This window comes from Notolepis coatsorum (assembly GCF_963971535.1).
Source record: "Notolepis coatsorum genome assembly, chromosome: 20".
NCBI classification, from domain to species: domain Eukaryota; kingdom Metazoa; phylum Chordata; class Actinopteri; order Aulopiformes; family Paralepididae; genus Notolepis; species Notolepis coatsorum.
This window is the reverse complement of record NC_140184.1, coordinates 54,972,600-54,985,848: the sequence shown is the minus strand read 5'-3', so window position 1 is coordinate 54,985,848 and position 13,249 is coordinate 54,972,600. Positions and strand designations below refer to the sequence as shown.

The 13,249-nt window shown below is 40.7% G+C and overlaps 1 protein-coding gene across 1 annotated transcript in view; it reads left to right on the top strand.

Moving 5' to 3' along the window:
- tent4b (terminal nucleotidyltransferase 4B) overlaps positions 1-13,249 on the top strand; it is an 88,854-nt gene that overhangs the window by 60,300 nt on the left and 15,305 nt on the right. Inside the window, exons 6-7 of the mRNA XM_084337386.1 lie at positions 6,964-7,092; positions 7,343-7,556. Coding sequence (XP_084193512.1) covers positions 6,964-7,092; positions 7,343-7,556 — 343 coding nt within the window. The remainder of the gene's footprint in view (positions 1-6,963; positions 7,093-7,342; positions 7,557-13,249) is intronic.

Below are 13,249 nucleotides of genomic sequence, written 5' to 3'. Positions count from 1 at the left end.
GACTACCATCGCTCCTCAGGAGTACTAAACGAGACATAATGATTTTACTGTCTGCAACGAATGTTATAATAAAAGCCCTTCGTTCTATACACTTGTCTGATTGAAAACTTTATTAACAGACCGCAGAATGGGACAACTCAGCACGCTCTGAGCAAAGAAAGGAACTGAGATATGAATAGAGTATTGCTTGCCTTGCTATGGTCCGGTAAATACGCTGATGTTATTGAACGTATAACTATATAATGTTAATGCCACAAAACGAATGCCTTTATTATAAAGTAGTAACTTTATAGTAATAATAATAAGAAAGGATCGGGGGGGTTAGGGGTAACCACCCCTGCCCGCGACACCGAGTGAACTGCGCACGACCAGAGGGGAAACTTCGAATCCGTGTTTCACTTTCAATAACTAATGCGTGCTTGCCGAATCCCAAACAATATTCATGCTGCAAAGTCATCCTCTAAAGATAGACATTTAGACTAGAGGCAGGCTATATGCTATAAAGAGTAGACTACTACTACTAAAAAAAAAAAAAAAAATGCATTCAAACGTTTTATTTTTTATTTTTTGTGTGCGTGCGGTAATAACCGCGGCGGTAGGAAATATTTTGCAAATTTGTGCGGTAAGGAAAACATCAATACCGCGGCAGCTCTACCTCATGGTACCAAAGCACCTCAAAGGCACTAAAAACCAAATTACAAACATCGCAAAACAAACTAGTCAGGCTACTGCTTGACCTGACTCCTAGAACCCACCTCACCCCTGCACACTTTGCCAACCTAGGATGGCTTAGAGTAGACGACAGAGTACAGCAACTTGCAATGGGCCTGGTCTACAAGATACACTACACGACCAAGGTACCCATGTACATGTCAAAATACTTCCCAAAGGTCAGTGAATACCACGATCACAACACCAGAGGGAGCTCCACAAATCATGTAAAACCCAGATTCGGCTCAAACAAGGGACTAAACACGTTTCGCAATTATGCCACAACAATGTGGAACGCCCTACCCAAAGCTGTAAAGGAATGTGAATCACTACCCACCTTCAAAAACACTCTCAAAGAACACTTACGGGAGACTGCAATTCAAAACTGGCCCCTACAAATGTCCTAACCCAGTTGTAAAATAAAGACCAAGCATGGCTTTGTCAGTATTCCAATATACCCAACCCCCCCCCCCCACCTCCAATGTACAGCCCCACCCAACCCCACCCCACCTACCCAACCTCCTCCAATGAACAGTTTCTATGTCAAATGTAGGTCAGTATTCCAATGTACAGTGCCCCCCCCCCCTCCAATGTACAGCCCCTCCCCAACCTCCCCCAATGCACAGTTTCTATGTCAAATGTATATACACTCTTTTTCTGGATTTTTTTTAGTATCACAAACAGTACTGTATTTGAAAATCTGGTATGTCATAAATGTATAGATGTAGCAGTACTGTCTATCTGTATGTCGTGTGTGTCATATGATGAATTGAAAATGGAGGACCCTGATGGAAACAAGACGAAAGTCTTTCTCAGGTCTGCATCCTCTTAACAATTGTATGTATTGAGCTGTACTGTACTGTACCCATTCTGCAATCTGTTAATAAACTTTTCAATCAATCAATCAATCAATCAAGGCGAATCCCCTCTCCAGCCACTCTTACTTGACTTTGTCCACCCACTAGAGGGTGCTATAACACTCAAAGTCACTGATTCCCCAACCCTTTTCTGGAAAGTAACACCACATTGAGGTCAGAACATAGCTGTGTAACCCAGATATTTTAAATACATGAAATGTGTGCATTCCTCAGCTGGACAGAAATCAAGCTGATCTTTCAAACTATTAAATACTAAAATGGAAACGAAATAAAAACTCAATTAAAACAAAACATTTTCAATAATTAAAACTAGCAAAACCCACTCTGAAAACAACTGAAAAATACAAAATTCTAATAACCCTGCGGAAGACTAGGATGGCCGACGAGCCTTTCCGCCTAAAGGATGCTAGGGCGGCTTTACAGGTTGTTAATTGCATGTAGTCCAAATGTAGCATCTCTCTTGAGTGCCATGGTGTTAATATATGACCTGTGTATCTCCTCCACCCTGCAGAAGAGGTGTTAATATATGATTATGATAATTTGCTGTGTAATAAATTAATCTAATTAACGCGATAAACTGACGGCCCTAATTTTAACTGTTATTAGTGAAATATAGGATTATAGAAATCTCAGGGCATTGAGTCGGAAAGTGGCGCATATTGACAGGAGGAAGTGGCAGAGCCAAAAGTGAGTAGTATTTTGAAGGAAGAGACCCAGGGCTTTCGATGGGCTTTCGAATTTCAAAAAAATACCCAGTTCACGCCAGCCCCTGTCAATCATCTGACTTCTGGATTTACTTTTTTATTTCTCTTATCTTTCGGGATCATCTCCCACAAACCTGAACGTTATTGCCATAAAACAGAACGCAGTTAGTTTCTCTACCTTTCTGTGAACTTCTAGCAAAAAAACGGCATTGCAATCTGATGAAAAATTACATTATAAAAAAGTAACTGTACTTACAGTAGATTTCATTCACGGTTTGTGAATCACGCCTGGTGATACTAAATCCAGATTGACCTCTGCCATTAGAAAGGGGCGATTTGGCCCGATCCATAGATGTGCGACTTGGCCATAATAAGGTAATTTATAGGCCTGATATTCTATATTCTATAATCATATTTCAAATTGCATGTGTCCGGATGGCAGAATTCAGGACTGTATCTACAAAACCTTCTGTTTAATCATCTTCCCTTTATTAATTTGCTTAGATTTTTCAGGTCTGGTCAATTTAGCATGGTGTTATTAACACATCCACCGCCGGAAACGCTTTACAGCGTTATTGCCCGCCATGCGTTGTCTGCCACACCACGCTGTACAGCGATATTGAGATCAATATTTCATTTTTTCGCCATGGCATTCATAATTCATATATACACCTCCGGCGCTGCAGCTGGACCCTACGGCTCAATACAACGACGGCTCAATACCGCCGCCTGGTGGATGGTCGGGCAAGTTACACTGGTAAACAGGATATGGCTGCTGTGCGTCGATTAAATTCATCCGACCGTCGGATATTGTCGCAAGGCTCCCGACAGACACTATGTACATAATGGATCGCTTTATAAACGCAATAATCTATATGATTTCGGCGTTTATTGCAACATACAAACCGGAAATGGACCTAGGCGATCGACGTCCTATACCTGGGATCTTTCACCGCCAGTTTCATTGACGCACGGTAAGAGGACACTGACGCTATTTTCAGCCCAATTGTTTATTCATTTCACTGCAAACCGATCTGATCAATATATCACCCATACTACATAAAGCATTTACTGACGATCACGGAATTATAAACGACCCCCCCCCCCCCTTTCATCCGTGCATGATGACTCATAACGTATAGGATCATATACAGTTGAATTTTTTAATATAGCGTGTCTAGGGAATAAACGGCAATTGATAATCTATATATGCGTTTATGCCTATAACCAGTGATGCCACAGATTACTTGTAAAAGTAATCTGATTACTGATTACTGATTACTCCTTTAAAAAGTAATCTAAGTTACTTTACTGATTACTTGATTATCAGAGTAACTTAGTTACTTTGAAAGTAACTAGGTTACGAAGTCGTCGTCGTTCCCCCAACAGTTTTTTTTAAACGCTTTATTGAAAGTGCATAAATTGTTTTTAAACTTGTTTCTCTGCACATAATGTAAATTGTTAAACTAGTGCTTCAGCTTCTGTACCATCAAGTATGGTAAAGCAACAGTCTATGATGCTCACAGCATTAGAGCAGCCAGCCAGTGGTTTTACAAAACCAGTGTATCACATCTAACAAATGCAGGCTGAACTATTCAATTATATCAACTGTAACTATTAAATTGTTTTTATAAATGTCTCTCTATAAACATACAATCAGTCTCTCTTTAACATGTAAATTAACTGTAAATCTGGCAAATAAGAGCTTTTGCTCTGCCACCATCAACCCTCCTGTACCTAGTCGAAGCGTCGGCTAGTGTTGTGATTCCAGATGCTTTCAATGCAATTGGATGTGCTGTTTTTGGAGCGTTTTGGGGTGGAATTCTGAACAGAAACCGCAAAAGTCATCTTGCGGTTTCACTTTTAATTTTGCCAAGCGTTTTGGGGTGGAATTCTCCGACCACGGAGCCCTGCTGTCACACGATTGGTGCATATGTCACATGACGTGCTGTGAAGACCCGCCCTACTCTGCCTCTGATTTGCAGACTGTGGATGGGGAATGTGATTGGACAAAAGCAGAGTCACTCACAGACAGAGTGTCCAGTCACGCCGCGGGACACATTCTTGTATTTAACCCTTTCACTGCCACACCACGTCAATAAGAAAAACAGCTCAAAATGTATTTTTGACTGTCGAAAACGAAATAAAATACTGCATTCCGCCTGCATTATGAATTTATGATGAGATAGTAACGAAATAGTAACGCACAGCCACTTGGACAAGTAACTGCAATCAGATTACTGGCTTTTAAAGATTAACGCGTTAGATTACTATTTTCGGGGAAAAGTAATACTTAGTAACGCGTTACTGGCATCACTGCCTATAACTCGCGTTCTATGAATTACTGCAGAAAACGATAAAAAACATACTTATATTCTAGAAGGTATTTTTGTATGAATCTATGAATGAAAAAGTATAACGTTCCTACATCCTGAACGATAGATAATCGATGTTGAATGGGCCATAGTAATGTCAATTTAGCAATACAATTTAAAAAGTTATAGCCCTGCAAACACGGTGAACATCTCCATAGGCTTAGAGTGGTGGCAGACTGGCTATATTGATGGATAATAACCAGTGGCAGGGAATGTGTTAAGTCAAAGATGAAGAAATAATAATATAATTGATTCTCCTTTGGTTCATTACAATTTACTCACGCCTAGTAACAGACACAATATTTCTGACACTGGGAATACATTCCCTGAGATCCATAGATGTCCCTAGAATCAGATGCCAAGAACATGCAAATGGACCATTTAAAAAAAAGTCTGTAAATGTTTATTCTACGTTCTTATGGGAAAAAAATATATTAAAAAAAAATAAGATTTTTTTTAATGCACATTGACTGGCAAAGAGCCGCATGTGGCTCGCAAGCCGCGGGTTGGCCACCCCTGACCTAGTGTATCTCCTCCACCCTGCAGAAGAACATGCTAGGTGTTAATGTATGACTGGGCTAGATCCACAAAGAATGGATTGCACGGTGCTAATTGCACCCTTACTTACAATTCGTTATGATTTGAAAATGAGGGACCCTGATGTAAACGATGTAAGTCTTTCTTTGGTCTGCATCCCCTTAACAATTGTGTGTATTGAGCCTTACTGTATTGTACCCTGCGCGGTGATTGATTGAATGAACATTGTATTAACAGATTGCAGAATGGGTACAATACAGTAGGGCTCAATACACACAATTGTTAAGGGGATGCAGACCAGAGAAAGACTTTCGTCTCGTTTACATCAGGGTCCCCCATTTTCAATTCATAACGAATTGTAAGTAAGGGCGCAATTAGCACCGTGCAATCCATTCTTTGTGGATCTAGCCCCTAGTGTATCTCCTCCACCCTGCAGAAGAACATTGTAGGTATGGGTGTGGACATTTCTCGATTCTAAGATGCATCGCGATGCGGACATGGACGATTCAGCATCGATGCAGTGACGGAACATAATCGATTATTAAAATAAAAGAAATTACGCTTTTATGTTCTTTCACAATGTAGCGCTTTGGAATTTGCTCCACAACTATAAAGTGCCCTACAAATCAAATATATTATATTATTATTAAAGCTAGTGCTCTGGTCATGCATCCACTCAACTCATAGAAAATACAGCATCTGCCTGTCGCTTATCAATGACTTGTTTGCAGTCAACATTGTCGAAACGGATTGTTTTTTAATCGGTTCATTTTCGTTTTATATCATTTTGAAAAGCCCTAGTTTTTCAGGAAAATATATAGATTCTGTGGTAAAAGGCATTTACTGGAATATTCTAGCATACACAAAAAGTTGTCATTTTTCGGCCTATTTATGAATCGTTTTCAAATAAACGCTAGATTATCGATAGTATACGTGTACTTATGCACGCTATAGAGGCGGGCTGAAAAATCGATTCTCTCATTTCCTCATCAGCGATCACAGCCACACGCATAGGGCAAACGCTTATATCTCTGTGAAAACAGCTCTTATTATCCTAAGACTGGTCAAATAAATTCCTTACCTGAGATCAGATGTTATCCAAAAAGATTATTCCAATTCCTGATCGCCATTCCAAATATCGATCACGCTTATTGATTACAGTGTTGGGTCCTGTAAATACATAATCCACGCGTTTTAAAATGAGCAAACTGGCCACCCCCCCTTCAGCAGTGTAAAGTAATGGGGTGCAGTTACACAGGGAGAGACGATAGGGGGCGGTATCTTCCCAATTGAGCTCAGAGACTCTGCAGCACTAACCCGAGGCTCGATTGATGAAATATGAATTCAAATGTATGACCTTGTGTATCTCCTCCAACCTGCAGAAGAACATTGTAGGTGTTAATATATGACCTTGTGTATCTCCTCCACCCTGCAGAAGAACATTGTAGGTGTTAATGTATGACCTAGTGTATCTCCTCCACCTTGCAGAAGAACATTGTACTGTAGGTGTTAATATATGACCTTGTGTATCTCTTTCACCCTGCAGAAGAACATTGTAGGTGTTAATATATGACCTAGTGTATCTCCTCCATCCTGCAGAAGAACATTGTAGGTGTTAATATATGACCTAGTGTATCTCCTCCACCCTGCAGAAGAACATTGTAGGTGTTAATATATGACCTAGTGTATCTCCTCCACCCTGCAGAAGAACATTGTAGGTGTTAATATATGACCTAGTGTATCTCCTCCACCCTGCAGAAGTATCCCGTGCTGCCATACCTGGTGCTGGTGCTGAAGCAGTTCCTGCTGCAGAGGGATCTCAACGAAGTCTTCACCGGTGGCATCGGCTCCTACAGCCTCTTCCTCATGGCTGTGAGCTTTCTGCAGGTCAGGCCCATTTTTGCAACCTATTCTTGCATCTGTCTTACAGATGCCCCACGGGTCATGGAATTTGTATGAGTTGGATTCCAGATGGGGGAAAGTCTGGAAATTGTATTCATTCTCTAAGTCATGAAATTACAATATTCCTTTATTGATCCCCTTGGGGAGATTTGGGAAATAAAGACTCAATTAAAGACTTGTGTACAGACGGCTAGAAATGTGCTGTGATAATCAGCTGGTATGGTGTTTCTCTCAGCTACACTACAGGGAGGATGTGGGAAGTCCCAACACCAACATTGGGGTCCTCCTCATCGAGTTCTTCGAGCTCTATGGACGCCACTTCAACTACCTGAAGACCGGCATCAGGATAAAAGATGGCGGCTGCTATGTGGCCAAAGACGAGGTTCAGAAGAGCATGATGGATGGATACAGGCCCTCCATGCTCTACATAGAGGACCCTCTGCAGCCAGGTAAGGAGGGCAGAGGGGTAGCACAGTGGTACCATGGGTTAACAGTAGGTTTGGGCACCGAAAACCGGTTCTAATAGGAACCGGTTCCTAACTTCCGGTTCTGAAACCGGAAGTAACATATTTGCATTTCGATTCTTAATTTCGATTCTTAACACTTTAACTGCCACACACGAGATATCTCGGGTTTCCGATAGTTATGTTGAAAGCCACTCACGAGATTTCTGTTTTTTTGTTTTTTTCTTTTTTTTAATATAAGCCATCTGAAATCATATTGCATCACGCGAGCCTACCCGAGTATACACGAGCGCCGCCGGCGATCATATGTGGAAAAAAGCGCCCCTTATCGTCTCCCAGATGACATAAGGGATTTTGGAATGGACTCAATGAAAATGGATGGGGAAAAGAATCCGGTACTCCACATTTTCCAGTCCACTGATCCAGCCGGGGTTACCACAGTTCATTCTGGAGCCTCTCAGCCCCGCGGAATCATGTGTACTACTGTATCACGTTGGATCCATACACTTATCGATTTTTTTCGAATGGTGATCAGGAATTGGAAAATACCAGTTGGATACCATCTGATGTCGGGTAAGGAATCTATGTTATCAGTGTTAGGATAATCAGACAAATTTTGATGAAGATATAGGCTGTTATGTGAAATGGGCTCTTTCGGTTTTACTGAAAATCCATGAGGAAATGAACGCGCCGATTATCCGTGCGCGGCGCGAATGTGCTTGCGCGCACGTATAATATTGATCATCTAGCGTTTATTTGAAAACTATTCATAAATAGGCAGACGAATATCAACGTTCTGGAATATTCCAGTAAAAGACTATTATCACAGAATGGTCTAGAATGAACTGTTTTTTATTTCAAAAACGGGTGCTTTTCAAAATGCTCTGAAACGGAAATGAAGCGATAAAAAACCTTGACAGCACTGACTGGAAAAGTAGTCTTTGATAAGTGACGGGCAGATTAGACACATAGCCATAATTTAAAACATAGATTAGGCGATATTAACGTTAACATTGAAGTGGACCGTGGCATCAAGGGGGTAAAAAGGAAAACCCGGCGTGGCACTCGAGTGTTAAAAAGTTTTTTTTTTTTTTTTTTATTATTTATATATACTTTGTTAATTAATACCCTAGTTACAGTACAGCAACCAAATTAAACTGTATCAAGTCAACTGAAAATGTGAATACCGTACTTTTCGCACTATAAGCCGCACCTGACTATAAGCCGCAGCAGCTAAATTGAATGATGTGTACATATATAAGCCGCACTGGACTATAAGCCGCAGGTGTTTTAATGTTTAATTACCATATGTAATTAGCATTGGGACACAATACTGTCGGACAAATAACAAGAATTAACTCATTTACAAGTTGTATTAAGTTTAGCAAATAAGGGAACAGATAAATAACATTTCAATGCAGTCAAAAAAGCAATATTTAGATTTTTACATTTTCGGGTTTGGTCACGTCGAGTCACATATAAGCCGCACCGTTATATAAGCCGCAGGGTCGAAAAATGGGGGGAAAAGCCGCGGCTTATAGTCCGAAAAGTACGGTAGTATGAAAAAAATATATTCTCCTGCGAAATAAGCTGTGACCCGTTTTGACCTGCACCTCAAAGAATCTGAATCGAGAATCGTTTAGGACAGGAATCGATATGGAGAATTGGAATCGGAACCGGAATCGTTCAAATCCAAACGATGCCCAACCCTAGTTAACAGACATGCCAGCCTGTACGCATTTTGCGTAGCAGCTCGGGTCGGGTACCGAACTCTGTACTTTCAAGGGTACCGACCGAATGGACCTGTCTCAAACCCTGCCCTCTTTTCTTGATCCTCCAATCACAACTGTCGCTTACCTCGGACAAACTTGGTTTGTCCGAGGTAAGCGACAGTTGTGATTGGAGGATCAAGAAAAGAGGGCAGGGTTTGAGACAGGTCCATTGCGTCGGTACTACCGAGTACCGATTCACGTTAGATCAATCTGTGCCACATTTCGGTACCTTGAGAGCTGATGGATTAAGACTCGCCCAGTTAGAAAATAAACCCAATTCCAATGATGCGCAATTGTCATTTCATAATAGACACAGACCAGCGCGCACCTTACATTTTAGAAGCTTTGCCATCTAGCTATTCAGCCCTGTGTTCGACAGACCTGTGACCACTCTTCTCGCAAGTTGCACTGTTTTTATGTGCAGTGAAAACGCTGTGAGCAACGGGTCCAATGCGTCTAACATGCTTTGCATTCTCGCCATTCCTGTATGCCCACTTCGCGGTAAAAACCTTAACTGACGTTAGCTGCTAACACTAACTAAGCTAACCCTGGAAATGCTGGTTATCGGTATCAGCCACAATTTTCACATCGGTGCATCACTAACTGAAATACATTTTTAGTAGGGCTGTCAGTTTATCGCGTTAATTAGATTAATTAATTACACAGCAAATTATCGCGTTATGAAAATTAACTCAAAATGTATTACAAAAAAATATATATTAAAAAAAATTATTTAAGTCTAATTCATTCCATTAAAACATAGAATAAACATTTACAGATTTTCTTTTTATAATTTATTATACCATTTGCATGTTCTTGGTATCTGAATCTATGGATCTCAGGGAATGTGTTCCCAGTGTCAGAAATACTGTGTCTGTTACTAGGCTTGAGTAAATTGTAATGAACCAAATGAGAATATCAATTCAATTCTTTTTCCCCCCTTTTATTTTTGACTGTGAATAACACCATGCAAAAATTTACCAGACCTGAAAAATCTAAGCAAATGAATAAAGGGAAGATGATTAAACAGAAGGTTTTATAGATACAGTACTGAATTCTGCCATCCGGACACATGCAATTTGAAATATTATTATAGAATATAAAATATCAGGCCTAAAATGGTTATGCGATTAATTAATTACAAATCCTGTAATTAATTAGATTAATTTTTTTAATCGCCTGAGAATAAAGTACCGAAAAAGGTACTGTTGGGTTCAAATGTGAACGGTACCCAACCCTAGTAGCAGCTATGCATTTTGACTTTGAAGTGCCCTGGTATGAGTTGTTACTTTAACTCATTCTTTGCCACGTTGTTTCCGGGATATGGCTATGCGCTGCCACACATAAAACCAATGGAGTCAGTCACCTTGTTTGCAGGGCTATAACTATATTCTATATTATAGCTATGGATGCAATACTATGGCCCATTTGACATCAAGTATCTATCGTTCAAGATGTGAAAAAGACAAAAAAAATCCATCCATACATTCCCGTTTTATACCGTGGTGAATAAGTATGGTTTTAGAGCGGTTTAGGGTAATTCCTGGGAGGCTAGTAATAGCCCACAACGTGTATTATATATTATCCATTCGCATTTCGTCCCTACGGGTCGTTTCTGATGAATTGATTGTCAATAACGGCATTCATTAGAACAACAACATACGCTGATCAGGGCGATGGCTATGAAAACGAGGCACAATCAAGCTGAAATTGACATTAAAATTGCTCTTACCTGTGGCCGGTGGGATTCCAAAAAGAATATTCCAATTATTCTATTGCCATCTGGTAGATCGTATGTCCATTTGGCCCACAACTAGAGCTGCCGCGGTATTGATATTTTCCTTACCGCACGAATTTGCGAAATATTTCCTACCGCCGCGGTAATTACCGCACAGTGCGCACAAAAAAAAAGAAAGTTTGAATGCATTTTTTTTTTTTTTAGTAGTCTACTCTTATAGCCTGCCTCTAGTCTAATGGCGCTTTTCCACTGCATATTACCTACTCGACTCGACCCGCTTTAGGCACCTGGTACTTCGTTCCTTTTCCACTGCAGCCAGGTACTACTCCGTTTGGGGAATGGGGATGCAGGCGGGGCCGCCGCCGCTCGCTTGTGTACACTGAAAGCTCTGTGGGCATAGATGTCCGAGGGCTTGCAGCAAGCCAGAGTTTAACACAGTTTCAATCAATCAATCAATAACAACATTAACCAGACTCTCGTTGCGTCTATTCTGCCAAAGCTAACGTTACCTCTCATTGTGTATTCTACCAAGCAAACCCGGGTTTAACGTTGTTACCTCTCGTGTATATCGGCTGACTGTAGTATTAGGCTAATAACAACAACAAACTTAACACATCAGCGATCTTGTTGTGACACTAAACTCTCCGCTCGGTGGTAAATTGGGTTGATGTCGGTTTTGTTTCATCAATAAATAAGGCAGAATACACAGTGAATCCATTCTTTTTTGTTTATTGCACTTGGTTCTGTCGCAAACAAATCCTGAATGAAATGCATCCTTAGCGAGGCAGTAAAGATGGCGGCGCGGCGTTCTGTTTTCGTTCAGAGGCTACAAAGTGTGACGCGTCGAGTAGGGGGTATCTGCAGAGCCGCAGAGCCAGGCTGGACCAATAGGGTCGCTTGGAACCGAGTAGGGTATATCTGCAGAGCCGCAAGCCGCAAGCCAACTTTATTATTATGATAAAAAAACAGCGGTGACGCGGTATTCAGCCTAACTCTGCGGTGAGCGTGATGCAACAGCGATACCGCGGTAATGCGGTTATCGCGGCAGCTCTACCCACAACATAACCCACCACGGATTTTATTCTGCCAAAATTTTTGTCCCTAATGGGCACAAATACTTTTTTATATTCTGCAGCACTGGAGTGGAACAAGCTTCCAGTGGCCCTGAAAAACATCGAAGAGGGGGGAAGTTTTAGACGTACCACAAAGAAATGGCTAACCAGTGAAGTATAGAATAGCCATAGGAAGGAGAGGGTAGGGAGTTTTTTTTTGTATGGGGTTGCTATTATGTTTTATTCTGTTTTTTATTATGATGATCTATGTTTTATTATGATGCTCTATGTTTTATTACGATGATCTATGTTTTATTATGATGCTCTATGTTTTATTATGATGCTCTGTTTTAGTATGTTTTATTATGATGCTCTATGTTTTATGATGTCTGTCCATGTCCAAAATCAGGGACCATGATGGAAATAAGTGCTTGCACTTTCTCATGTTTTTATCCCTTGGATGCTGTCTTTTACTCCACAATAAAAATCAATCAATCAATCAATCAACCACAGCATAATGAATCGGGGGTCCCGAAAACGATTCAATGCGATCGGGTGAAGCCCTAGCTTCAGGTTATTAGAAAAGTCCGCCCGGACCAATATAATCGACGCACAGCTCAATACACAGAGTTTCAAAGGAACTGCAATACCAGCTGCATCTTACCAGGTGGCGGTATTGGACTTTTGCGATCTCAGACTCATTCCCTATGATAACACCAAGCTCCCTGTATGGATAATGAATGGAAATAGCGAATAAAAGAAATAACAATCAAATAACGAGTATACTCATTGTTGGCGTTCAACGATTGGCGGCCAATAACTAGTTTAATCGTTGTTGGAGGAGAAAGAGTTAAAGTATGCATACAGTACGCAAATGCTAGGTGTGTGTGTTAGCATTGTGTAATCTATAATAACTCATCTATAATCTTAACCTACTCTAGGATAATTTCAAAGAAAGGAATTAGGCAAAAAGGGATAGATATCATTTGAATAGAACTCGTCACCTACAAGGTCCCTGTTGTTCACTGTCCACCACCATTTCTCGCAGGTTCCTCATTCACTTCCATTCATTTTGAGGCCCATGTCTAAATATCATACTTCTGAAGTACTATACAG